General features: G+C 36.5%; 1 protein-coding gene across 1 annotated transcript in view; it reads left to right on the top strand.

Annotated features, from left to right (window-relative positions):
- KDM5A (lysine demethylase 5A) overlaps window positions 1-26,202 on the top strand; it is a 48,038-nt gene continuing 21,836 nt past the window's right edge. Inside the window, exons 1-17 of the mRNA XM_026719077.2 lie at window positions 1-725; window positions 3,336-3,413; window positions 4,590-4,712; window positions 5,867-6,037; window positions 6,743-6,877; window positions 9,636-9,741; window positions 11,158-11,246; window positions 14,020-14,178; window positions 15,323-15,442; window positions 16,500-16,658; window positions 17,273-17,454; window positions 18,315-18,477; window positions 20,470-20,589; window positions 22,960-23,154; window positions 23,266-23,447; window positions 23,632-23,756; window positions 25,392-25,542. Of these exons, the coding sequence (XP_026574862.2) occupies window positions 546-725; window positions 3,336-3,413; window positions 4,590-4,712; window positions 5,867-6,037; window positions 6,743-6,877; window positions 9,636-9,741; window positions 11,158-11,246; window positions 14,020-14,178; window positions 15,323-15,442; window positions 16,500-16,658; window positions 17,273-17,454; window positions 18,315-18,477; window positions 20,470-20,589; window positions 22,960-23,154; window positions 23,266-23,447; window positions 23,632-23,756; window positions 25,392-25,542 (2,438 nt within the window). The 5' untranslated portion in view covers window positions 1-545. The remainder of the gene's footprint in view (window positions 726-3,335; window positions 3,414-4,589; window positions 4,713-5,866; window positions 6,038-6,742; window positions 6,878-9,635; window positions 9,742-11,157; window positions 11,247-14,019; window positions 14,179-15,322; window positions 15,443-16,499; window positions 16,659-17,272; window positions 17,455-18,314; window positions 18,478-20,469; window positions 20,590-22,959; window positions 23,155-23,265; window positions 23,448-23,631; window positions 23,757-25,391; window positions 25,543-26,202) is intronic.

Genomic DNA, 26,202 nt, shown 5'->3' with positions numbered 1-26,202 from the left:
CAACTTCGTCCGATGAAGCGCTAAAGCGAATAACGCCGAGCGAGAGAGAAACGCTTCAGTCCGACAGCAGTAGGAAAAAAAAAAAACCAAACAAAAACAGAGCCGGGACTACATACTTTAAAAAAAAAAAAAAAAATCAGCGGAAGGATATGATTTAGTCGCTTCCGCGAGAAAGGGGATTTAACTGAGACGCGTCACTTCCGCTGAGCCTCAAGAAGGGGAGGAAAAGGAAAAGGAGAAAAAAAAAACACATATACACACACGCAAAGCAGCACAAATCCTTGCGGGCGGGGGAGAAAACAAAAACAAACGGGGGGAGAGGAGCCCGGACCGGCCTTGAGGGAGCTGCGGCCTCGCCTTCGAAGGACTCCGCTGCTCGTCGGCCAGGATCGCCTTTGCTCCTCGCTGGGTACCGGAATGTCCCTCCGCCTGCTAGTCCATCTTTAAGCGGTTTCGCCTTCTCCTTCTCCCCTCCCCGCCAGCCGAGCTCCTTCTCGTCCGGGTCCTGAGGCGGCGGCGGCGGCAGGGACGACGGCGCCGACGCCATGTCGGGGGACGACGACGGCGGCCTCGATGGGCCGCACTACGTGGCGGAATTCGTGCCTCCGCCCGAGTGCCCGGTCTTCGAGCCCAGCTGGGAAGAGTTCAGCAACCCCCTCAGCTTCATCGGCCGCATCCGACCCTTGGCTGAGAAAACGGGCATCTGCAAGATCAGGCCGCCCAAGGTACCGGCCGGGCCTGCGGGGGAGGGATGGAGAGAGCTCTCGGGGTATCCTCGGAGCCGGGGCTTTGCTCTTTTAAGAAGTTGCTTCCCCTTCCACCACAGCCCCCCCTCCCCACCAGAAATGGCCGCCCGCCTGCTCGCCCTTTTAATTCGGATGGGGCTGAGGGAAAAGGGGCGAAGGGAGTCCGGGCCTTTTCTCGAGCGGTTTGGGACTTTTTCCGAGGTCTTTTGATCTTTTGCAGCAATGGCGCCTCTTGTCACGATGGGTCGACGCCGAAAGAGCGGGGGGACAACAACAAACCCTCTGTTGATTCAGGGTTATAAGCCTCCTTTGAAACGGTTTTTTTTGGTGGGGCGGGTGAAGCGAGAACGAAGTGGAAACGGAGGAACAATATAGGTTAGGCGAAGGCGGCTAAATTCTTACTCCCGGGGAAAAGGGTAGAGAGCTTCTAAGGGGTGATGTTTAAAATACCGTCTCTTCTGACCCAAGTCTAGCCAGATGGCTTAAATTTAACGGGAGGGATTCTGATTTGCAGTATGAAGCGCTGTGGCTGAGCTATATTCTGTCAATCCAGGGTAGAGAGCTCTGGCTTTAAAAGCTTTGGCTTTTAAACTGTATCCTGGCCTCCATGGGAGAAAAAAAACAAAACCCCCGCATTTGTCTCCTGTATCGGTCTGGGTTCTCTATGGACATAATTTTGCTTTGTATCTCTTTGTCTAGAACTACATAGTCCCTATTGTACTGTGTTGTACAGCCCCAGTAGCATTGTGTGTGTGTGTGTGTGTGTCTACCAGTTTTTTTGGTTGTAAATATTTTAAAAATACTCTGATTCTTTTTCTGCTCTATGTTTAAAGAGCTCTTGTAAGTCAAACCATTCTTGTTAATTTGAAGAAAATCTCCTTAAAAGAGATTAGAATGCATAGTCCTGAATAACTCTTTTCTAGTACCTGATAGACACTCCCCTTCATCACCCAAGGTCAGTCTAGATCAAGGCTTCCATCTTTGCTCTCTTTTCTGAGCAGTAGCAGTTTTATTCGCCTGGCTCTTTTTAACTCCAGAGCGGTGTGATCAGCCTGGGACTCAGCTCCTTTTCCCTTCTTTTTTTTTTTGTCGTCTACTCCAAGTATACAAAGGATAATGGGAAAAAACAATTATAAGTCATAGCACTTGCCAGCTTTTTTCTTTGTCACTTAGTTATTAAGAATTATCATAATCAGGAATTTAACTGATGCTGACAGAGGAGTTTTAGGCTTCAGTTTGCAAAGCAGATGGCTTTTCAGGTATAAAAAGATATTTAACATAGATCAGCTACAATAACAAGTAATAAAATTCTTTGGAATGAGAAGTCTTAAGCCGTGCTGGAAAAAAAAAACAGCCATTACATCTGTATTTGGTGGGTTTTTTTGTCAGCTTTGTGTTCAAAGCTATGGAAGTCATGTACTGGGCTTGTGACATATTACTCTGAAGGAATGCTTATTTTTGGATCATGTCAAGTACCTTAGATTAAAATATCTGTTGGAATGAAACATAATCATTCCCAGTCTTACTCAGTTTAAATGTCTAGTTTTAATTTATTTAACACCTGCATAATGAATAGGTTACATGGTCAAATAGCTTAAAAGTAATAACTAGTGATGAATAACAGATGTTCTGATTCATATTATTAAAAGTTTAAAATAAACTGTCATTCTATATTCCAGTATAGCTGGCTGCATTCTAACTCATTGCTTAATTACAAATTCATTTAGTTGGAGAGAAATATATATATATTTTAAAATAGTCATGAAAAGTAGCAATCCGTTCTTTGGTTGTAGGAAAGAAAGGGGGAGTTACAAAGAAGTGAGCAGCTGCTGAGTGATGTGCCATTTTTAGAGTATTTATAGATTTGTAATTTGGGTCGACATTTGTAACACTTTTCTGATTAGGGACATGCAAACAATTCAATGCACTGATTGTTCTGTGTATGGAATAGAAAATTTGCAAAGTTCAGGCGTGGAGAGAGATACATGTTCTATCTGGACATGGACCTGAAAAACATTTTCTGCGGGACAGGTGTTCCAGGATGGGAATCAGGAAAAGTCAAAAATTTTGATGGAACAAGACAGCAGCAAAGACAGGCACTGGGAAAATGGGGAGGGGGCAGATGAGCTAGTGGAATGTGCCATACTTGAAGTGTGGTGTTTTGGTGTGTTGGTCATGTGGAAGAGGAATTGGAGAAGAAAAAATACACTACCCTTGTTCTTCTTATGGAAAATTTCTCTGATATTTCTATCAAAATCTAGAACAATACAAATACTTTAGTTTTGGCCAAACTGTATCATGCCCAAAACAAGTTAAATTTCAAGAAAGTCAGATTCTTAATTGCAACGTAGTGAATCCTAGCTTTGTTCTAATTTGTATTTTTTCTGTATAGTGTTAAGCTACTGTATATGAATTTTGGAGTTACTAGGATTAGGCCATATATAATTGATAGTATGAAAACATTTTGTAATACTTTTTATCTGAAATATTTTCAGCTTTTCATGGAATGCTTGTAAATCAAAAGAAAAAAAGAAAATATGAGTGATGTGTTGTTTTGTTAAATGTGACTTTTCTTGTTTACCCCCTTAGGATTGGCAACCTCCTTTTGCATGTGATGTGCAAAATTTTCGTTTTACTCCACGGGTGCAGCGCTTGAATGAACTGGAGGTAAGTTTCTAGTCATCAGTATTGGATTACTTAGAATTTTTGGGTGAGATGGTTTGATGAATGACCTGAAACACCCACGTAGTTTCTTATGTTGCATTGATATAATTATATAAAATAACTCTCCCAGTATTTATGAGTACGTTTTTGTTTTATAAGCGCATAATTTTCTGATGCTCCAGTAAAAATGACAGTTTACTAGAACTAATTTCTATCTGGGTTCTTTTGTCAGTGCCAGTGGCTCTCTTGGACACTCCTTATGGCAGGAGGAAAGTATAAAAGTATTCATTATTTAATCGTTATTGCACTCTTGATAGTTTTGCTTTGCAGCACTTCATGGATTAGAATATAACACAAGGCCCTGGTTATGATCTTTTATACTGCAGGGGGGAGTCTACAGGAATATATTAACCTAAAGCAGTTGAAATAGTGGAGCTAATTAGTGTATCTTACCTTTTCTGCATTATGCAGTAGAGAGCACATGAGGAAAGAGCTGATCAGCACTCATGTTTCATGGGGTTTGATAGAACCTAATATTCCTTAGTAATGAGTATCTATGGAAGGTGAAGCTGGTTCAGACTTAATATAGTTTAAGATTTGACTATATTTAAGACTTAAATATAGTTTAAGATTGAGAGGTTATACTGTATTATTTTGTTATTCTTCCAATCTTGCCAGTATTTGCTTTTATCTTTATCTTGTTTTATTTGGGCTCAGTAAACATAGATTTATTACAACTTATCACTTGTAGAATTCCAGCTAATCATTATTAGAATTAATTACAGCTTTTAGACAATTTGAATAATTGCCCTTAATCTCCCCGCTTCCCTCAGGCAAGAGGAAGCAACATCTTTTGCCAAAAGTCTCTTAAAATTTACTTAAGAGGAACCTGAAGTATGGAAAATGTTATACAATTTTTGGTATACCTGGCTATACCTGTCTGTTTCCATAATGATTTCCTCTACACTTTTCAGCCTTCATTAGACTGTAGAATTTATTCATATAACATATTTTAAGACATCCCTCCCCCATTTCATAGCAATTCTATAAGTTTGATATTAAATGGTTTCTCTGAAATGGCTGAAATGGGCTTTGTTCTGTTGTTTCCATTTGTTTTTTGTGAACAGTTAACTTTATACATCAAATTTATATGATACCTTTTGCTGGTTTGATTAATAGGCAATGACTAGAGTGAAGTTGGATTTTTTAGATCACCTAGCAAAATTCTGGGAACTTCAAGGGTCTACACTGAAAATTCCAGTAGTAGAAAGAAAAATATTAGATCTTTATTCCCTGAGCAAGGTAAGGGGGGAATCTGTAGTGGTTTGGTGGGCAAGTGATAGATACTTGAACAAGTTTTTCCATTATAAATGCTGCATAACTCTTTTGTAAAGAAAGTATTCACATAATGGTCAAGAAAGTGTAGCATATACCAGCGCATTCTTGTAATCAGAACTGCATTTTTATCTAAGGCAGCAAGGATTTTTGTGCACATAATATTCTGTATCAGCAAGCTAATAAAACATTGTTTTAATCTTTCAGTCATTATATAATATATTTCAAGCAGTCTTCAAATAAATGATACACCATTGTAAATTGAGAAATTAAGGAATGACTGGATGGGGAGAGTAAGAGTTATGTTGAGATTTTTGAGAAGTCCTTTCTGTTAGTTTATTATGAAATCAACTTATCGAAACTTCCTAAAATAATTAACTTCTTTAGGATTCCTTTAAAATTGTTAAATCTCCATTATAGTGCAATAGTCAGCCTAGGTTAATTACTACTGTTTATTCTTGATCAAATCTTTGTCCAAGATTCTCCCAAAACAACATTTCACCTTCCTGTTCCTATAAAGATCTTCTGATCTATATCCTCCCTAGTACATGATAAATTGTTACTTCATTGTTACTGTTGCACTTTCTTCTTGTTTAAAACAGTTTTAGCAAAATGTAAATAAGAAGTCCTCTATTTTAAAATTAGTTTCTTTGTTATCAGCTATGCTTTCATTTTATTCAAGTTCTATCCTTCACAAATCTTTTGGTTGCTTGAACCAGAAAGAGTGAGTGGAAGAGAACAAAAAAAAATATTTTTACCAAATAATAATGATGACAAACTTCATCTTGAAAGATCTATATACATACTCTATTTTGTTGCTTTAAGGCTCGTGACATAAACTTTCATACGAATTCCAGATTTTCTGAATTAGATAATTGCAAGTTAAATTAATGTGTTTCAGAACATGACTAATCAAACTGAATGTTTCAGGCTCTTGTGTGGTTAAATGGCAGATGTGCAAACTGCGTAGCGAGTTATTTACATATGTATATAAGAAAATTTTTGGAGGAAAATTTCTAGATAGCTTAAATGTTTGTAGTTTTATATTACAGATGCTTTTTTTGTATCCTATCTTGACCTGTAGAAATCTGCAGCCAGATTGTTTTTAACTTTTGTTTTAGATTGTTGCCAGCAAAGGAGGATTTGAAATGGTCACTAAAGAGAAGAAATGGTCTAAAGTGGCAAGCCGATTGGGTTATTTACCAGGAAAAGCAACAGGTTCACTGTTGAAGTCACACTATGAACGGATCTTATATCCTTATGAACTTTTCCAGTCTGGTGTCAGCCTTATGGTGAGAGTATTTTATTTGTAAGAAATTTAAATAATACACTTTTTTGATGTATACAGGTAGTCCTTGTCTTACAACAGTTCATTTAGTGACCATTCAAAGTTACAGTGGCACTGAAATGTGTCTGATCCAAATCCAGGCACTTGGCAACTGACTGATATTTATGATGGTCACATTCATGTGATCACCTTTCATAACTTTCTGAGAAGCAAATTCAATGGAAGAGCTAGATTCACTTAACAACCATGTTACTAACAACTGCAGTGATTCACTCAACAACTGGTAAGAAAGGTCGTAATATGAGGCAAAACTCACTTAACAAATGTCTCGTTAGCAACAGAAATTTTGGGCTCAATTGTGGTCATAAGTCAAGGACTACCTGTACTAGGTGGACATGTCTAATACGCATTTACCTTATGTAAAATGTCTTGCTAATGAGAACCATGTTATTTGGGGTTTTTTGGTCTCTTTCTTTGTATCTCTTTAGATAGGATGAGAACACTGTTGAAAGAAAGTCAAACTTAAAGGGTTTTTTTGGCATTTGGAAAATGTGCAATTTTATTTTTTGTGGATGAATCTGTCCAAACAACATATATAATGTATCACTATTGACAGGCCTTTTTGTCCCGGTAGCTATGTACAGTTTGAAACCAGAGTGACATCCCAGATCCAATCAATCTGTTGTCCTTTTGTGTTGTGGTTCTGTAGGGCATCCAAAAGCCAAGCTTGGATCTTAAAGAAAAAGTGGAAGTTGAGGAAGTTGCTGTTGATGCTCAGTCTCCTCCAAAGCAGGGTGCAAGAATGAATGTTGTGCTGAAAAGAACCAGACGTGTGAAGTCCCAGGTACTCAGGCTATTGGCCACCGTAGATAGACTGCCTTTAAGTTTAGTGCAGTGCAGAAGCATTAAAAATGCAGTGGCTTTTTTCTGGTCGTAAGATTTGTACAAAGAGACCACAGTGAGATTTTTCAGTGTTAGATAAACATGCAGTATAATCTAATTAATAGTTCTTCAGTTGATAAACCTGTTTAAAAAATCCCAACATTTTATTTGTGATAGCTGTTGAACTTTGCATGAGCATCATCTGGTATAGCATGCTGTTCAAACTACAAACTGGGAAGTTTGATTTTCTCCTGTTTTAGAGGGCTTAGGCGAGCTAATATCTCAAACTTAGTCTAAACATGCTGTGTTATGATATAAACTATAAGGTGGTCTACTTTATAACAATGTGTTTATTGAATGCTATCAAAACATACACAAGTGTGTTATTTCTAAGTTTGCTATATATGTTGATCTGTTTATATAATCTGTGTATAAAACCTGTGTATGCTTATGTAATATCAGCGTAAATAAAAGATAAGGAGTTTAGGCTTTTATTTAGACACTATTCAAACTATTCAAATCTTTAGTATGAAGAATAGTAAAACATTTTAAGAATAAGTGGTTGCCAATTAAAGTAGGAAAATGCTGGCAGCAAGGAGTGTCTGGCTCTTCTATATAATTTCGCCAGGCTTTGGTAAAATAGCTTTTTTCTCCCATGTGAGTTAGGATACTTTTCTTGAGAATTAGGTGTTACCAATAATTATTTAAATTCCATTCCCTTCCTGTTTGACTCAAAAAAGCCCAAGAGAAAAGTTGTGTGTAGCTTTGCCCACAAGGACCCTGCCATACAATTCTTAAAACTAAAAACTGAAGTGCAGCTAAGTTACTCAAACCCAACAATTTTGTATGTATAGGAACAATAGAAGGATCAGACAAAAAAAGTGAATAAAGTTGGGCAAACCACAATATGAACTTTATGCTTTAAGAGTCCTACATTTATTGGCAATATTTCATTCAAATTTCTAAGAAAAACTGATTTTGATGTTTTGTATTTTTCCTTTGTTTACTTTCTTTGGAAGGGCAAAACTCTTTCATTATAGGTCTGTTTGCTTCCTATCCAATTCTCAGGGTTCATCTTGTTTTGCAGCTGTTTTTGGAATTGGATATTTAAATTGGGTAGACAATTCCCACTGGCATACTTTTGTAAATTAGAGTGGTTTTCCCCAGATTCTGCTGAATTTTCCTTTGAGGTTAAGGCTAAAAATATATTTTTAAAAATCTTTTCAATTCTTTAAATCTGGATTTTATAATGCACTTTAAAGCTGTGTGCCCTTTAAAATTTGTTGGTTAAGGCTGAAAGAGATCATTTTTGTTCTAGCATTTGAATGGCCATTTTTCTCAAATTGGAACAATATATGAAATATCCAAAATAATTTCAGTTGTAGTTATGTAGCTTTAATAGTAAAATATTGATAGTTTTAAGGGACATCTACCCATGTACCTTTACAGACAATTCAAACAAGCAGCCAAAATAAACATCAGTAACCCCACCCCCTACTGTGAAGATTATAATTAAAATATCAGGATACTTCCCCACTACTCTTTGTACCATTTTTCATCTCCTTCTTAAAACACAGTTGCTGTTACTAATTAGCTTTAATTGGGATTGTTGTAGAACAGAAGTACTCAGGTTGTGACTTTGCTATCATCAGTTAAAATTGAATTGCGTAGATAGAAAACTTGGAGAGGCAGTCCTAGCCACAAAAAAAAAATGACCTAGATACAAGATCTTTTGTTATATTTCATGTGGTGTGAATATTCAGAACAAAATTAAACAGTTAAATGTTTTCAGAAATACTTGACTTGTGGAATGAACAGAATTATAATATTTCAAAATATTAAGAACCAGGCAAACAATTGAATTTCTGTATGTAATATCTATATGTGAAATTTGTAGTTCCTAATAGAATTCTTTCTATGGTTTGAATCAAAACAAGTTTTGAATCTTTTCTTTTAAACAGTTACTAGTTTAAAAAATTCAGATAAGGTAAAATCTGATTTTTTTAATCTGATTTTTCTGAGTCTCAGTTTCTGTTTGTTGTCTTCCAGTACTCCACGTTACATGATATTTTCACAGCCAGGATTTTCAGCATTTTTTAAAGAATATATGTTAAACATTTATTTATGAAATCTGTTTAAAATATTTGACTTGTGCAAAAGAAAGCAATTATTGGATGTATAAGGAATTGTAGGTTAGAATATCTTATCAGCTAGAAGAAATAGAACAGATGATGCTTATTATGGCTATAGACAATTGTATTTTTGCTGATGAGGTACATAATAGAATATACATGCTTTTGGGTTTAAAGCAAATTAGTAGGACGTAAATGCAATAGAAAAAAGTTGTATTCTTATTTGTTTCAACATTTTCCTTTAATAAATAATATCTTTTTTCCTAACTATTTGGGGAAAATTATTTTTAAAATGCCTAGTAGATAGTCTCTGTATATAGAAGTATGTAATTTAATTATCTTCTATTAGTAGTTTGGATGCCTTTCCAAGAGGGGTAATTTTTATGATTAGTCTGAAACATGTTGTAGGTAGTGGTAGAAATTAAAGTAATGTTTGTCCTTTGAAGTGCCTTAGTAGCATTGTTCTTAAAAAAAGATACCTGCAAAAGTTGAATTTGATCCAGATCATAACTTTTAGTCATCCAGCATGGAAAGTAATTACTTTCAGCCTTAAGTGCTAATGATGAATTTATGTAATCTTGTCTTTAGGCAGAGGGAGGAGAGGTGAGTAGAAATACTGAATTGAAGAAGCTTCAGATATTTGGAGCAGGACCAAAGATGATGGGATTGACGTTGGGGACAAAGGAAAAGGAAGGTAAGATTGGAATTCAAAACAATTATTGACTTTTTATTATTGGCAATGCAGAATTTTATCACCATTCATATAATTCTTAACAACTGGTGTAATGTTATGAGTGGCTCATCCCACTTGTGCCGGAAGAGGTGGCCTGCTACAGGTCTCATCAGCCCAAGCATTCCATCTGGCAGGATCCAGGAGGAGGGTCTTCTCTGCTCTTGCCCTCTGGAACATCTTGCCCCCAATATGAGGTTGGCTCCAGCCCTTTTATCCTTTCGTAAGGGTTCGAGATGTGGCTCTGCCAATTGGCTTAGAGCCCCAAATGGGGGAACAGCACAGTGGAGATAATTGATTGGGTAACAACAGATCTCACCTCCCCCCTACTCCCCCCTTCCCCACATGTCCTTAGATTTTAATGTTGGATTTTAATTTATTTATGTTTGAATGACTAAACATAGACATACTTTAATTACATAAAGTCCGACCAATTACGTACGATGGGCAGCCAATAAATTTTACAAAGAAATAAGTAAATAACATGATTAAGGTATTATCAGTCTTGATACTGTAAAATGTTTGTCTGCTTAGCTTCATTTAGTGTTGTAAATACTGGATATTACACAGTTGTGTGTATGTAATTGTCATTTTTTGGAGCAAATGCAAAGTGAATTATTGTGAGGCTTTTAAGATACCTAAATAGTGTGGCCTCTGATAAATTCTGTATTCTTGGTTTAACAAAATAATGGGGTATCTGTTAAAATGAGGGTTTGCATGTGTACAGAATGGCATTGTCTAGGGATAAAATTGTGAATGAACTATTAAATTAAGGGTTTATTGGAGTTGGAAAAGATACAGTACTGTACATTCAAGTTAAATTGGGAAGGATTAGGTAAAAAAGTATTCTCTTTGTGTAGGGTTATAGATGCTTAGGATATTCTACTTGTGAATCTAGCAACTGCTGACCAAAAAGAACTTACTGCAATTGTGTATCTGGCTTGGCTTTTCTCAATCCATTTTAGAAACATATCTGGGAATAGATTTGTATCCTTTGGTCTGAAAATCACGACCCCCCAGATTTCCAGCTTTGCAATAGAAAATAGGTCTGGTTTGTGCAGTTACCCTCACATTAAATAATATAATGGAAAAAAGCTAGAAATAAGTCCTACACATATTCTTCTGACTTCCATTTTTTTAAAGATATCAATCTTGTAAGATGAAAGACATGAATCTTTGAGAAACTGTTTAGATTCCCTTGGCAAAATGTTTTGTGAACTGCTACTTTGTAGCCCTTGTTGCAGTCATGTGACTAATGAGTCTTCTGTCTATTGTTTAATATAGTCAAACAATGCATCTTATATTTTGCTTCTGTTAGCCGCTGTATTCCAGATTTCTGATTTCTTTTGTGGTTTATGATTTATGCATTCTCTTTTTCAGATGATGTTCCTCGGAGACGCAAAGGTACCAGATCTGAGGCTTTTGGTATGCAGATGCGGCAGCGGAAAGGGGCACTATCTGTCAACTTTGTAAGTTCACTTTACAACATGTCACTCATTGATACCTTGCTGTTGGTCTAGATTGGGAAAATGTAGGTAAAGGAATAAGAAAATATAATGCCTCCATTAAAATTAAAGTTAATATTAAAATTGTTTGAAAATTAAGGAAGTAATATCTATTGCTGTGTTTATGAATGCTGTGTCTACTATTAAAATTTGTAGTTCAGCCTATAGTTCTTGAAGTCCAGTTTTTACTCAGACTAAAACTCTAGTTTGTACATTATTTTCCCAAGAACTACTGACAATGTGAAAAATGTTTTATGGTCACCAATAAACTGTTGGGCAGCTGCCAAATTGTACCTACTAGTCTTAGGTTTAATTACCACTGTGCTTATGGCTGGGGAACATTATTCAATCACTCATTTTCTACATTGTTGTCAAGTAGAGATGTATGCTGTACAGCTTTTAGGTATTATTACTGTATGTTACCAATATTTCAAGAGCCTATGTAAAATGAAATCAAAATATTACCCTTCTAAATTTTGGACCCCATGAACATGGATCTCATTCAGGTAGTCCTTGTTTAAGAACAGTAACTGGGACTGACAACTCCAAGCAGTACAGTTGTAAAGTCCAATGTCAGGTAATCATGCCGATCTAAGGTAATTCTAGCAGTTGCTGTTGTTAGGCAAAACTGCAGTCGCTAGGCACAATGTCATATGATTGCCCTTTGTGACCTCCTACTGGCTTCCCCACTAATTTTGCTGGTGAGCAGTGGGCAGTGAAATGGCGATTCCAGGACTGCGAGATGCTGCAAACATCAGAATTGCAAGGTAGCTTACCAAATGCCCAAATCATGATCATGACTACAGGGATGCTGTGATGGCCACAACTACAAGAACCAGTTGTAAATGTCATTCAGCACTATATCAAATGGCTTTTGAATTAGTGCTTGTTAAATGAGGCTACCTGCACTAAGTAGACTGAAAATGTATGGATTTTTATTTCATCCTAGATACAGTTTTCTAGCTTTTGATCCTAATGGAGTGATCTGGCTCTAAATGAATATTTCATCCGTTGTTGTTATGAATCATTGGATAATTGTGTTATGAACCATTTATAATAATGAATTTTCCCTGGTTTGTGATTTTACAGGTTTTTAAATACTGAAATCCAGTATATGCTTACTTGATTTCTGTAAACTCCTGGATTGAATATTTCTCTTTGATTGAATCATGTTGTTTGAAATATAAAAACATAGAAAACTGATGGTAGAAAAAGACCTAGTGTCCATTGGGTTTTTACTATTATTTTATTTCAATTTCAATTTTTTACTTTTTGTTGGATGATGGATATGTGTTTATCCGAAGCATGTTTAAACTCTGTTACTGATGATTGACACATTGTTAGGCTGAGCTTGGCTTTTGGGTTGCAAAGATGTACTGTAGTTTGTTTAGTATGGGCCTGATGTGTAGTATAAACTAAGCTGTCGTGGTTCCCAAACTATGTATTATTGACTTAGTATGACCTGTGAACCACAACATTGTGGCTTATTTCACAAATTAAAAGATGGTTAGAGCAAACAAGAACTACAATGCTCAAGCCTAAACTTTAATTTGCTTTCTGAATAGAAAATTGTGTTCCAGTATGAACTAAGATTTGTTAAAGAGCAGTGTCCTTGAGTTTAAAAATTAAATTCTAAAGTTCTGACAATGTTACGGTTTTCACTAAAATGTATAGGTTGCAGAACTAGAAATATTTTTTCATTAAAATGTACTAAAATTCAGTAATTGCCAAATTCATAAAAAGATATTTCATTAGAACAAAGATAGGGGAATTAGATTTTTAACTAAAGTTTCTCCAATGGGGTGCTTAAGAACGTGTAAAAGAGTTCCAACATTGAACTGTTTTCATACATAGCAACCCATTTCAAGCGTCCAAAATACCATTTTGAGCATCTTGGAAGTGCTTTATAGAAATTGTCCCCAACTTTCCACCAGTGGAAAGGGGGAGAGGGGATGGTTCTGTTGAGTGGCAGGCTTATGCAAATGGATCTGCACACACAACACTAACCCTACCACTTGCGCTGCCCACTTCCAGGCTGCAGCCCAGGGGTTGGGGATCCCTTGCTTTATAGCTTGGAAAAGAATATTTTATCCTCAAAATACCTAGAATGCTGAAAGCAACCAGTTTTTTCGCTTTGTGGAGGGACATTCTGAACTTCAAAGGGTTCACACATGCTTGTTTAAAAATAACTTCCTGGATTAGAGGGCCAGTTTGGTATAGTGGTTATGGCACCAGGTTAGAAAATGGAAGGCTGTGAGTTCAAGTCCTGCCTTAGCCATGAAAGCCAGCTGGGTGACTTTGGGCCAGTCCCTCTCTCTCAGTCCAACCCACTTCATAGGGTTGTTGTGGGGAAAGTAGAAGGAGGAAGATATGTTGGGTATGTTTTCAATGCCTTGTATTGTTTGCAAAATAATAAAGGTGGGATATACATAAATAAGTTCAAATTTGTAAGGCAGACACTGCTTGCTATCTTTCTGTCTCTGATCCCAATAGCAACTCTCCATTTTCTACACTTGTTTGCCTGGGGAGTAGATTTGTGATATCTTCAGAATTGGTATGAGAGTTGATGCAGATGTGCAACTCCTTCCGTCTTTATTGTCCACTGTAGAGAAACAGATGTTTCCCATTTAAGTTTTGGAAACTGTCCTGTGGCATGAAGGATAGAAATAGGTTTATGTAACAACTGTTGGATTATATATAAGTGTCATGAGATTACAAGAAATTTACTTTTTTCTAGGTTGACTTATATGTTTGCTTGTTTTGTGGTCGGGGAAACAATGAGGATAAATTGCTGCTGTGTGATGGGTGTGATGACAGCTACCACACTTTTTGCTTAATACCTCCTTTGCCTGATGTTCCCAAAGGTGACTGGAGATGTCCCAAATGTGTTGCTGAGGTACAGTTTTTCTAATATATACAGCATAGCACAATGCGTATATGCACATGTGCACAAGGAAATTTATGTTAATTAGGCTTACATAGCAAATGTAATATGCAGCATTTGGTGGACAGTGTTTGTTTCTTTCTATTAGAAGGGGCTTCTGCAAAATAATTTCTAGAATGCAAAATAGTAAGCATAAGACTTAGAGAATTTGTAGCTGAAAAAGAGTTTTGAGCTTAGTTTAGTTCTAGATTTAGTTTACTTTATTGTCATTGCATCTCGTGCAACGAAATTAAATACCATCTACATTACCACCATGTACATTATGTCTATGAAAATAAACACAAACACACATCCTTCACATTCTAAACATTGAATTGAAAACCCCTGATATTGCATTAATATTGCACTATACAGTAGAATTCAGTAGAGTTACTGCCATGGATAGAAGCTGTTTTTCAGCCTATTTGTCCTTGTTTTTATTATCCTGTACTGTCTGCCAGGTGGTAATAGTTCAAAAAAAGTATGCCCAGGATGAGATGGATCTTTGAGAATATTTTACAGAGATACACATAATCAGAGTTGGAAGGGACCTTATAGGTTATCTAGTCCAACTCCTCCGCTCTGCACCATTTCTGACAAATGGTAGTCCAATCTCTTCTTGAAGGTCTCAAGAACTTTTTTATTTTGAACTTTCTTAAGGCAGCGGGAGCTATAAAACTCTTCCAAAGAGGGGAGAGGGTAACCAATGATATTAACCCTCTGGAATGCTGTCCTATCTGCCACTGTGCAATTGGCAAACAAAATTATACAAAGATTTCAGATTAATAATATTACAGATTCCTTAGATTATACTAAGGAAGCTGTAACACATGCTGCTGAATTACTGTGGGAGATATTTATGTCTCTTCAAAACTCACAGTCAAACTTAATTTGTTTCTTAACTTTTTCTTTCTATGATGCACCGCAAACTTCAGATTTTGAAAAAACAAACAAACCATGCCTATCTCTTAGCTATTCTAGTTGGCCCCTCTTCCTTAAATCCCAGTCTAGAGTTGTTTCATCTGTAGAAAGTAATTGAAAACTTTCTTTTTCTCAAAACTTGGTGAGGAAAAGATAAAAGTTCATCTGCCATAATGACTGTGTCTTTTTCTTCTAGGAGTGTAACAAACCACGGGAAGCCTTTGGATTTGAACAAGCTGTTCGAGAGTACAGCCTCCAAAGCTTTGGTGAGATGGCAGACAACTTCAAGTCAGATTATTTCAATATGCCAGTCCATGTAAGTGGCTCATTCTTAATATTTTCATGACAGCAAGTTATATGTATGTGTGTGTCCTTTTGTACTGAGAGGTATGGTAAAATTTGGCATGATATGGTCCAACTTTTTTGTAAGTGACTCCCTCAAATTCTGCAGATTGTAGAAAGTTTTATGGATAATTTATTTGACAACTGAATGTATTTTATAACTTAAAATGCTTTTAGTTATCTTTTAGAATTATATTAATTTTATAGAAATAGAAATAGAATTTATAGAAATAGAATTTTATAGAAAAGGAAATTGAGTTTTTTAGGACAGTGTGGATTATATATCATTAATGGCTAGGAGTATCAAAGCTCATTGGTGTGGCCACGTTAAATAAAATTTGAGGTACTGTAGTTCTCTCCAAATTGACAAGATTTTTATACAGTATGCAGGAAACCCTTTTCTTTAAATTCCAATCAGCATTGCCATAGCTTCATCAAACTTTGAATGTGACCACCTCAATAAAACTTGTCCCAGCAGAGTTCTTTCTAAGTCTTATTTATCTATCTTATGAACTTGTGGTTGATATTATCAGGAGATTCATATTCCACCTTTATTTTGTTCAAGTTAAGACAGCATAACAACCACAACTTGTTCAGGTGGGTTAACCTGAAAGAGAGCAATTGGCCCAAAGTGAACCCTGACAGTTTTTTTGGCCCAAGGGAGAACTAGAACTCATGGAAATTTGTAGTCCAGCAACTTAAACATTGTATCAAATTGTTGCTCCAATAGTCTATGGATCTCTTCATTAAAATTAAAATAACAGCATAGATTTCAACTTGTATTTCCAGCTGCTTTGTGTGAAAAATAGCCCAGGGATAAATTACATTAAACTTGCCTAAAGCCCAAAGAAAAACGTACTGATACTTTCTTTACATCTCTTTTTATCAATTATGAATATTGTCCCTACAGTATTCATTAAAATGCAAACAATTTAAATTTGTGCTACGAAAACTAACACCAGTTAAGCTACAAGTACTTGCAGACTTTGAAACCTGAGCTCTTTTTGATGGTTTTCTCTTGGGCTTTTCAGATGGTTCCTACAGAATTGGTGGAGAAGGAATTTTGGCGACTTGTGAGCAGCATTGAAGAGGATGTAATTGTGGAATATGGAGCTGATATCTCATCCAAAGACTTTGGAAGTGGTTTTCCTGTAAAGGATGGGAGGCACAAGCTAATGCCAGAAGAGGAGGTGTGGCCAGGATATACAACCTTGATGTAGTTTGCATGCTAGAAGGCAATAGTTTAATTGGATTTCACTTTAATGCATTTAATTTTTTTCCCAATATTGAGAAGAGATAAGCAGTTTAATGTTCTTTCTGTTATTCTGTTGGCTATAACCACATCTGGCAACAGGATGCTGGGATCCTATGAGAACCAAATGATGTGGTTGACCTCTTTTGCATAGTGCTGAGCAGAATTTTCAGACCATAGACCTAGTCTTATAGGGTATTTACCTATTAGAGGTAAATTCAGTGTAATTAATATGCAAGGATGTGGGAACTGGTACTTTTGCTTTGGATTCCACGCTTTGGCCAACTAAGGAGTTTTAGACTGACAGTGCCAGTGTATGTGGTGAAGGATAGAGAGTTCAGGGGCAAGAGAAAGATACACTATACTTACGTGGCTTATTGAATGCAACTGGTCTGGAGCTGGGCCCTAAATCCACAAGAGAATTTAGAGTGAGGCAGTACATTGTAGCATAGCAATGAAGTATAAATGCTAAAAAAATATTTGTGATTTTGAGCAGCACACCGATTTCCTCCTGGTCACTTCTTTTGTGGATGTTGTTTGTTTTATTGACAGGAATATGCTCTTTCTGGTTGGAATCTTAATAACATGCCAGTCCTGGACCAGTCTGTCCTTGCACACATCAATGCTGACATTTCTGGCATGAAAGTGCCTTGGCTTTATGTGGGAATGTGCTTTTCTTCTTTCTGTTGGCACATTGAAGATCACTGGAGCTATTCCATCAATTACCTGCATTGGTATGGAGTGTGTGATATGCTTCTAATAATAACAGTGATAAGGGTTGGCATTGTTTCTTTTCCCCCCCAGCAAAGTGTAAATCAGTTCTTTGCGTAGCATTGAAGAATAGGCATTTGCCTCAAGTATATGAATATAGTGTGGGAGTGGACATGTGTTCTCAAAAACCATATGCTAGCACTTGAAAATGTACATTGTGGGAAAGTCAGTAAGAAAGGAAATTAGATTAGAAATTAAATTTGATCCACAGTTGGACTCCCATCTTATAACTGATTTGCAAATGTTCATATTCTTAGGTATGATTTGTGAAAGTGGCTAGGAATGTTATATAGGTTTATGTATATTCCTATGTCCTATATCTTCCTATATGCTAGGAAACGGTGACTTCTAATTTCCCATTTGTAGTTAAATTATAACCTCCAGGATCCCCACGGTTTGCTCATCCTTGGCATTTAGTCCAATCTAACACAAAAGAGGGGATGCATTTGATTATGCTTTATATTAAAGCTATCGATGATCTATAAAAATAAATTATAAAATATGCTGGAAAATATTTCAAATACATGGGAAGGATAACATTCATTTTAAACTTTTCAGATGTGCAAAGTAAATGCTGTAAATGAATAATTTTTAGCATTTTATATAATTTGGTTGGTGTGCAATTAAATTATAGAAAATTATTGTCCATATAGGAAGCTAATGAGCAAGTTGTCAACTCTTGGCCTGAAGTATCTTCTTTTTGGCCAGGTTGCAGCACTGTTTTTCAACTATATTTCCTTGCATGTGTTGATTATACTGTAATTGGAAGTTTCAGTAGAACCTATTTTATACCATATGTTTTCTTTTGGATAATGGATCTTAGGGGGGAACCAAAGACCTGGTATGGAGTGCCTTCCCATGCAGCAGAACAGCTAGAGGAGGTTATGCGAGAACTGGCTCCTGAGCTGTTTGAGACACAGCCTGATCTATTGCACCAGTTAGTCACCATTATGAACCCCAATATTCTCATGGAACATGGTGTGCCTGTAAGTAAATGCAGACTCTTCTCTCTTTGTAAGTTTAACAGTTTATGCCCCACAGAATAATCTAGAAATTACATTCTTAAAATATTTCAGTTCATTTTCACATTTCGTGTATCAGAGAGTGTGTGTGTATACCAGAGACTGTCTTTGTAGATCCACCCATGAATATTCTGTAATTGTTGGTTTTCTGAGCCACTCTGTCTTTCAGTGCTGTTATCTGTAGTGCCCTTCATGGTCAGAATCTAAATACACTGTGTTCATTCCTCTTTAAAAATGCAGTTTCAAAGAATAGTGTGCCTGTCTTTAGAGAGATGGACCTGGCCATTATACTAAAGTGAACTCTAAATTTAGTGGATTTTTCATGCCAACAGGCAAAAATGGTTCATACAATATATGTTTCCAATGAGTGCCTAAAATTGCATTTGTCAATCTGCCTAAGTCTAAAATCTATTCTAGTTTCTACTTTGGCTGTTACCCATTTCCCCAATTAATATATTGAGGGTTTATTCTGCCTGCTTTCTTTATATAAAGACTGAATTGGCATGGTACACTTCACTTGGTTCTTAAAACTAGATAAAGCTTTGGATCATTTTCTTGCATGAATAAATGAACAAGCATGTATTTGATTCATTTGTTAAATTGGTTTCTCTTATCTAATTTTAACACATGTGTGGAAAACAGATATTTTAGGTCATATTTATGCAAGAATACTGAAAATTCAAAAGAGTTCAAATTTTTAAAGTACCACTGTAATTGTGGAATCATCTCCTTTCATATAAAACCGCTTGCTCATTAAGATTTTTTAAATCAGTTTAGGTTTGCCTAGTTGATGGAAAGTATTCTTAAGTTTTGTAGCTCTCGTGAGTAGATTTTTTGTGTGGGTGCATGTTAGAGATTAGTTAGCTGCTGTGAATCTTTCTAGCAGAAATATAGGATATAAATATTTAAAGAAATGCTTGTAACTGAGGTGTTACCTTTCATTTTCAATTATGTAAGTGTGGCTTTGTAATCATGTAGTATTCTACATAAAAGGTGCAGTTCAGGTTTTGTAGAAGGTACAATTCACACAAGTGATGCTGATTCATTTATAAATTGGCTCAGGATCCAGCACTGTACAGTAAATTGCTATAATTGAAGTCTTTAAAAATGCATTTAATATTTCAAAAATATGGGCACATATATGAGCATCAATCTTGTTTTAAAATGGGCATATTCTGGAATTAAGTGTTGCCAACTGCTAAATGGTATTCAAATCAAGTTTGCATTTTATCAGCAGTTTCTCTACTCTTAGTTAAGACAAAATAACACATGCTGTATTCCAAAAGCTTTGAATCTTTAAGTAGGATTTAACTTCCAGGTAGACAAAAGATTTTTTTTAAAAAGAAACATGGGATGGCATGGGATTCAAAGCATATGTAAAAATGAAATGGAATCTCTTATATATTTTGTGCCAGTTGAAGTAGTTGCTTGTTGAATAGAGTCTCTGAAGCCCTTGAGGAAGTACAGGAAGAGATGATGTGCATGTGATGTAGGAAAAGTTCAAGCACGTGTTAAATGCTGAATCTAACATCTAAATAACATAGTCATTCAGAATAAAGGGCTGCCACAAGGTAACTCTTGCCTGCTGGTAGCATGAGTGCTGCAGTAGTTAACACCACTCCCAAAGCACCGATTCATCAGCAGACAAACTGGTGATTTGCTTCTGGTTGCCCATTGCCACCCAAGATATGCAATTTCCAGCTTATTTTTATCCTCTTTCTGGGTAAATGAGTATAATTATAACAAAGTAGTGACGTGTAGTCAACTATGGTTTCTTTTTTCTAAGAACCAAGGACAATTTAGCTGGTTGTTTAATTCTGCTTTGTAAGATTGTTAATCGTGCAATGTATATATAAACATTGCACAATTAACAACATATATATATTCTTCAATTTTTTTTTATTTCTTGTATTTAGGTATACATATTCTTCATTTTTTTTTATTTCTTGTATTTAGGTGTACCGGACCAATCAGTGTGCTGGTGAATTTGTTGTGACTTTTCCCCGTGCCTATCATTCTGGATTTAATCAAGGCTACAATTTTGCTGAAGCTGTGAATTTTTGCACTGCTGACTGGGTCTGTATGCGCCTACCATAACCTAGATTATTACTAATAATTTTCCTAGGCAATAAAAATTGATGTTATATTGATGATGTTTTAGTAAAGGGAAATTAAATGGAGCTCATCTGAAAGATACTTTGGCCAAACTTAAAACAACAAACTAGTTTGTAAACAGATTGCATTGGATAGTATTTTAACAATTTGTTAATTGGTTTGTTAATTAGTTTCCATTTCTTTAGTTTCTTGATGCTAGTGTGGAGCTAGGAAGCCAATTATAATAATATGATATAAAATTTATGAAAAGTTTTTATATCTTTGTGTTTATTTTTGTGTTTATTTTTGGCTCCTTTGTACATCTTAGACTGTTCATACTTCCTACTCATAATGTCGTCATAAATATTTACAGATAATGGAATGATCAAAAGCAGTTTTAAAGTAATATTCTCTTCAGTCCAAAACCTGGGAATTTGAAATCTTGTAACCAGTGGTGGTAATCTACTGGTTCGGCCCGGTTCTGGCGAGCTGGTAGGAGCGATGAGCAGTGGAGACCGAACCGGTTCTCTCGGCCGCTCTGCTGTTGGGCCCACCCACCTGCCCGGGCTCCTGTACTCACCTTTATCTGCTGAATTTGAAGCGCAGCTGCTTTGCGCGGCACAGAATAGTGCCGCGTGGCAGCTGCTGAAGTGACTGGGATCGTGCAGGCTTGCAGGAGGTGAGATAGAACGCCTCTGCACCTGCGCAAACACCTCTGTGCCTACGCAAAGTGTGCATGTGGTGCGCGTGGGCTCGCAAAGTGTGTGCATGCACGCAAAGCGCACCTACCAAGACATACCCACCAAACCGGTGGCAATAATATTTGAATCCCACCACTGCTTGTAACATTTCTAGCAGTTGTGAGATGTAATATTGGGGCTGGTATGTGGAGTTTGCACCATCCATTTGAAAATTAAATCCTATGAACATTGGATAAATAGAAATATGTTCACTAATAATTTGTTGGTTCTAAACTAAAATAGTTATTCTATCAAATAGTTCCAACTTTTGTGCTGCTTGAAGTAAGAAAGATATATTCACCAAAATAATGTACAGAAGAGGCGTCTTATGCACTATACTTGCATTTGACAAGCATGTAGAGATAACATATGAAATAGCTTGCAGAATGAATTTATTCTGTAGTTATAAATGAAGAGAAGTTCTTGTTTTATGAAATCATTTTTAACATGTAATATTGACTGCCTATTAAATAATATGCAGGCTGTAGATAACATACTGAATGAACCAACTTGTTGCCGTGCATCTATATTAAAATAATACAGTGTTACCAGAACACTGATTTAAAAATGAAATCTATTGCTTTAATGGCTTTTAGATTTTTGTGTAGGGTGTTATATATATATAAAACAATGTGAAATCACAGCTGCCAGACTTTAGCTGGTATTGGCCTTTATATGCACAGAATTATTTTATAATTTTTATTTACTTATCAAATTTATTTGCCATCCATTTCACAGTTCAGGTGACTTTGAGCGGTTACATCAAAAGAAAACAAATATTCAGTGATTATAAATATAAAATTGATGCAATTATGAAAATTAAAATAAACTTTAAAGTAAGGGCTCGGAGGGGAGAGATAGCAAGCCTTCTCTTAATATACCAACCATCTTCAGGCAGCAGCACATCCTTTAAGGTCCCATGCCATTTGGCATAGACCGATTTTAAGTCTTTTCCAGAAGACTAAAACAGAAGGGGGAGGGGGCTTGGGGGGGAGCGGGGGAATCTTGTCTTCTGAGCCAAGATGTAGATAGAAATTCTTTAAAATAATACTTTTATTTTTTTTATTTCAGTGTAATCATTTAATCTATTTTAATTTTTAAAATGTTTAAATAATTGTCTGTGTATTTAATTTTGAAATTACTATAATCCATTAATTTTGGATTAGGTTCCTCAGGATAATATAAAGAGCTGGGGTCTTGTTGTGATTATTGCTTACTGCAGTGTAGCCTTTTTTTGGGGTCAACTGATAAAGAAAGAATATAACTACAATCAGGAAAGGTTGATGGGAGATTGGCTATTTCAGACTTGTTAAGATGAAATTACATCTCTTGAAATCCATTTCCTGCACCCAATCACTCAACCATTTTCCTTGTCATTATTTTTCATTTCATTTAAGAGTTTTAGTCACCATGACCTCTAGAAACATCATCTTTGGATATTGCGCTGCACGGTGCCCGACGTAATTTCCCACTCTTTTAGTTAGTACCATTTTATCTGTTTTTCTGTTTGTCGTTTTAATTTCCTGTATGTCAGACCAGGAGGAAAAAATAGGTCGGCAATCTACTGGAACATGGTTCTAAATCAAAAGCTGTGTGTTCCTTGCATTTCTAGCTTCCAATTGGACGGCAGTGCGTAAACCATTATCGACGCCTGAGACGTCACTGTGTGTTCTCTCATGAGGAACTAATCTTCAAGATGGCCGCAGATCCTGAGTGTTTGGATGTTGGGCTGGCTGCCATGGTCTGCAAGGAAATGACTCTCATGACAGAAGAGGAGGCACGCTTAAGGGAGTGTGTTATGCAGATGGTGAGCTTAGCGGGATTCTGAAGGGGTTGGGGCTGAGCAAAGAAAATGTTAGGGAAGACTCACAATTCTTGGTTAAGATCTTTTATCAGATCTTGCCTATTGTTACTACAGGGAGTGCTGATGTCAGAGGAGGAAGTGTTTGAGCTGGTTCCAGATGATGAGCGGCAGTGCGCAGCCTGCAGGACCACCTGTTTCTTGTCTGCCCTTACATGTTCCTGCAACCCTGATCGGCTTGTTTGCTTGTATCATCCAAATGATTTGTGTTCATGCCCTATGCAGAAGAAGTGTCTAAGGTATGATTTCCCTGTATTGCTTTTAAATACTGCCGGTATTTAAACCTAAGATACACTTTTCTGTTAAAATCAAGGAATCCTTGTCTTGTTCGATTGTGACCAAATTCAGAACGGTAACACAATCTGTCCCACTTCTTCCTGACTGAGCATTGCAAGTTGTTTGAAAGCTCTTGTTTCCTTCTAGATATCGATACCCGCTAGAAGATTTCCCTTCTTTGCTCTACGGAGTGAAAATCCGAGCACAATCTTACGATACTTGGGTCAGCAGGGTCACAGATGCACTTTCTGCCAATCTCAACCACAAAAAAGGTGAGATGCAGTTTTGTTTCCCAGAAAAACTTGTTCAGGGAAACCCTGGATAGTAAATTAAAATGTTGCAGCTTAATGATACCACATTCCCAACTTCCAAATTCGGAAAGCGAAACATGAAAGTTGAACAAATTATTTAAGAAAATTAACTCCCCAGAGTTAATGTGCTCCTTAAATAACAGAATGTTAATTAAGGATGTTACTTAAGGAGCAGAAACGCTTGTACTCTGTATTGTATAGCTGTTTAGCCTTCAGTGCCCCATTGGTTTGTTCTAACCCAACCATAAAGAAGCATGCAGGTGAGGATATAAAATACAGAGGCATGGGGAAAAACCCCCAGTCACGTACTGTATAAATCTGTGAAATTTTATCATCTTGTCCATTTGAAATCTAGACAGATTACAAGATACATAATGAAATGCAGGTAATCCTCGCTTAACAATGGCAAGTGGGACCAGCAGCTCCAACCACCAAGTAGATGCAGTTGTAAAGCAGAACTTCCTGTGAGTCCACTGACTTACAATAACAGTTGTGGAAATTCAACTTGCTCTCATTAGATGAATTCTGCCTGATCACCATTTGCAAACTCTTTGCCTACTGATCACTTGTTGGGAGCTGGTTTTGAAGCTAACAAATAGCAATCACATGACCCATGGGACTTGTTCAGGGAAGTTTTGGATGGTAGATTGAAATGTTTTGGCTTTAAGGATTTCACTTTTCAAACCCAAGCCTGGAAAGCAAATAAACATGAAAGTGAACCACCAGTTCACTTTGTAATTCTGAGCTGGTTGCCAAGTGCCTGAATTATGATCACATGACCATAGGGACATTGCAACAGCTGCATGTTTATGGTAAGTATCCTCATTCATGGCAGTTACAAGTTTAAACAGTCACTGTTCACCAAATGAGGACTACCTGTAGAACAGTTTTCATTTAATAGATAATATATAATATCATTCTGTGCCCCTTGCCATACTGTCATGCTGCCAAATGACCATGGATGTGTCTTCAGGCAGTGCTGGCTCCTTCGACTAAGAAATGGGAGATGAGTAATTCCCCCCTTTCCCCGAGTGAGACACGGTTGTGTAGGGGAAACCTTTACCTTTAATATGTAATAAAGGTATAATATATGGTATGTGTGTATTTTTATCACACACACATCCACACAATGTTTAAGAAAGCTAAATTTAACATTATTAAAATTACATTGATACATGCCATCCTAGGCTCCTTGGAAGAAAGGAAAAATGAAAAAGTAAATGGATAAATTTAGCATGCATGCAATTCTTTTAAGTCTTAAATATTGATGAAATAAAAGGTTTATCTCAAACTTTATCTTCTATAATCATACATAAATTTCAAGAATGTTAGGCTAACTGGTGTCCAATGGTGTAGTTCAAACTTACATTAAGCGAAGTCCTATGCACAGGTATTAAAATCTCAAAAAAAAAAAACCTTAATCAGGAGACCTCTATATAGTCCTCTAGAATCAGTAAAGAAGGATATACATAGGCCCCCAAAATATTATTATTTGGAAAGATTAATGTACATTTTTTAAAAAAATAGCACTTGCCTTTAGGGCATTCTGTAAAAACTGTGTTAGAACAAATGACTTAACAGCCACTTTTTTTGCAGATGTGATTGAGCTGAAAGTAATGTTAGAAGATGCTGAAGACAGGAAATATCCAGAGAATGATCTCTTCCGTAAGCTGAGGGATGCTGTGAAGGAGGCAGAGACTTGTGCTTCAGTAGCCCAGCTGCTTTTGAGCAAAAAACAAAAGCACAGGTATGATCAGGCATGCAGTTTTAAAACCAGCCACGTGAAATGTTCATGGCCCTTTGATAAAATAATAAATTGCACTTTGCCAAATGGACTCTTTTCAAGTGGAACACATCAGTTAATATATTGCCAGAAAGGGGGGAAAATGGAAGAGCCATTTACAGTTGGCTTGAGTTGTGCTCTGAAAAAAATTGTAAGAGTGAGCAAATTGGAGTACTTGTGCAATGTTTTAATAAGTGTGTTTATTAAAAAGGTTTGCAAATGTATTTAATTAATACATTTATTGCAGTATTGGTATTTGGGAATTGCAGTATTATTTTTAGCCAGTTTTTAACATGCAACTAACAGGAAGGTGGTCTTCCTACTACTAAGTCTGCCCCTTGTTAAGATTATTTAGGGAAACCCAATATCTCATCGTCAGAACTTACAAGCAACTTCATGGTGCCTTGACTTGAAATACCTTCGATATGCATATATTTAGTGTTATTGTTGTAATAGAGAATTAATAACCAAACTAAAGTATTACATTATAAACATTTGTGTGAGGGAGGAATAGCACAGCCTATTCTACAAAGGCATTCATCAAGATGACAATTCTATAATGCTGTAAGAGTTTTTCTTTCATGGCACTTGTCTAACTTCACTAAATGGTCTATCCGGAGAAGA

The sequence above is a fragment of the Pseudonaja textilis genome, chromosome 5 (assembly GCF_049901715.1).
Source record: "Pseudonaja textilis isolate UNSWEBS1 chromosome 5, rPseTex1.2, whole genome shotgun sequence".
NCBI lineage: Eukaryota > Metazoa > Chordata > Lepidosauria > Squamata > Elapidae > Pseudonaja > Pseudonaja textilis.
The sequence above is the reverse complement of the archived record's forward strand: the minus strand, read 5'-3'. Positions and strand labels throughout refer to the sequence as shown.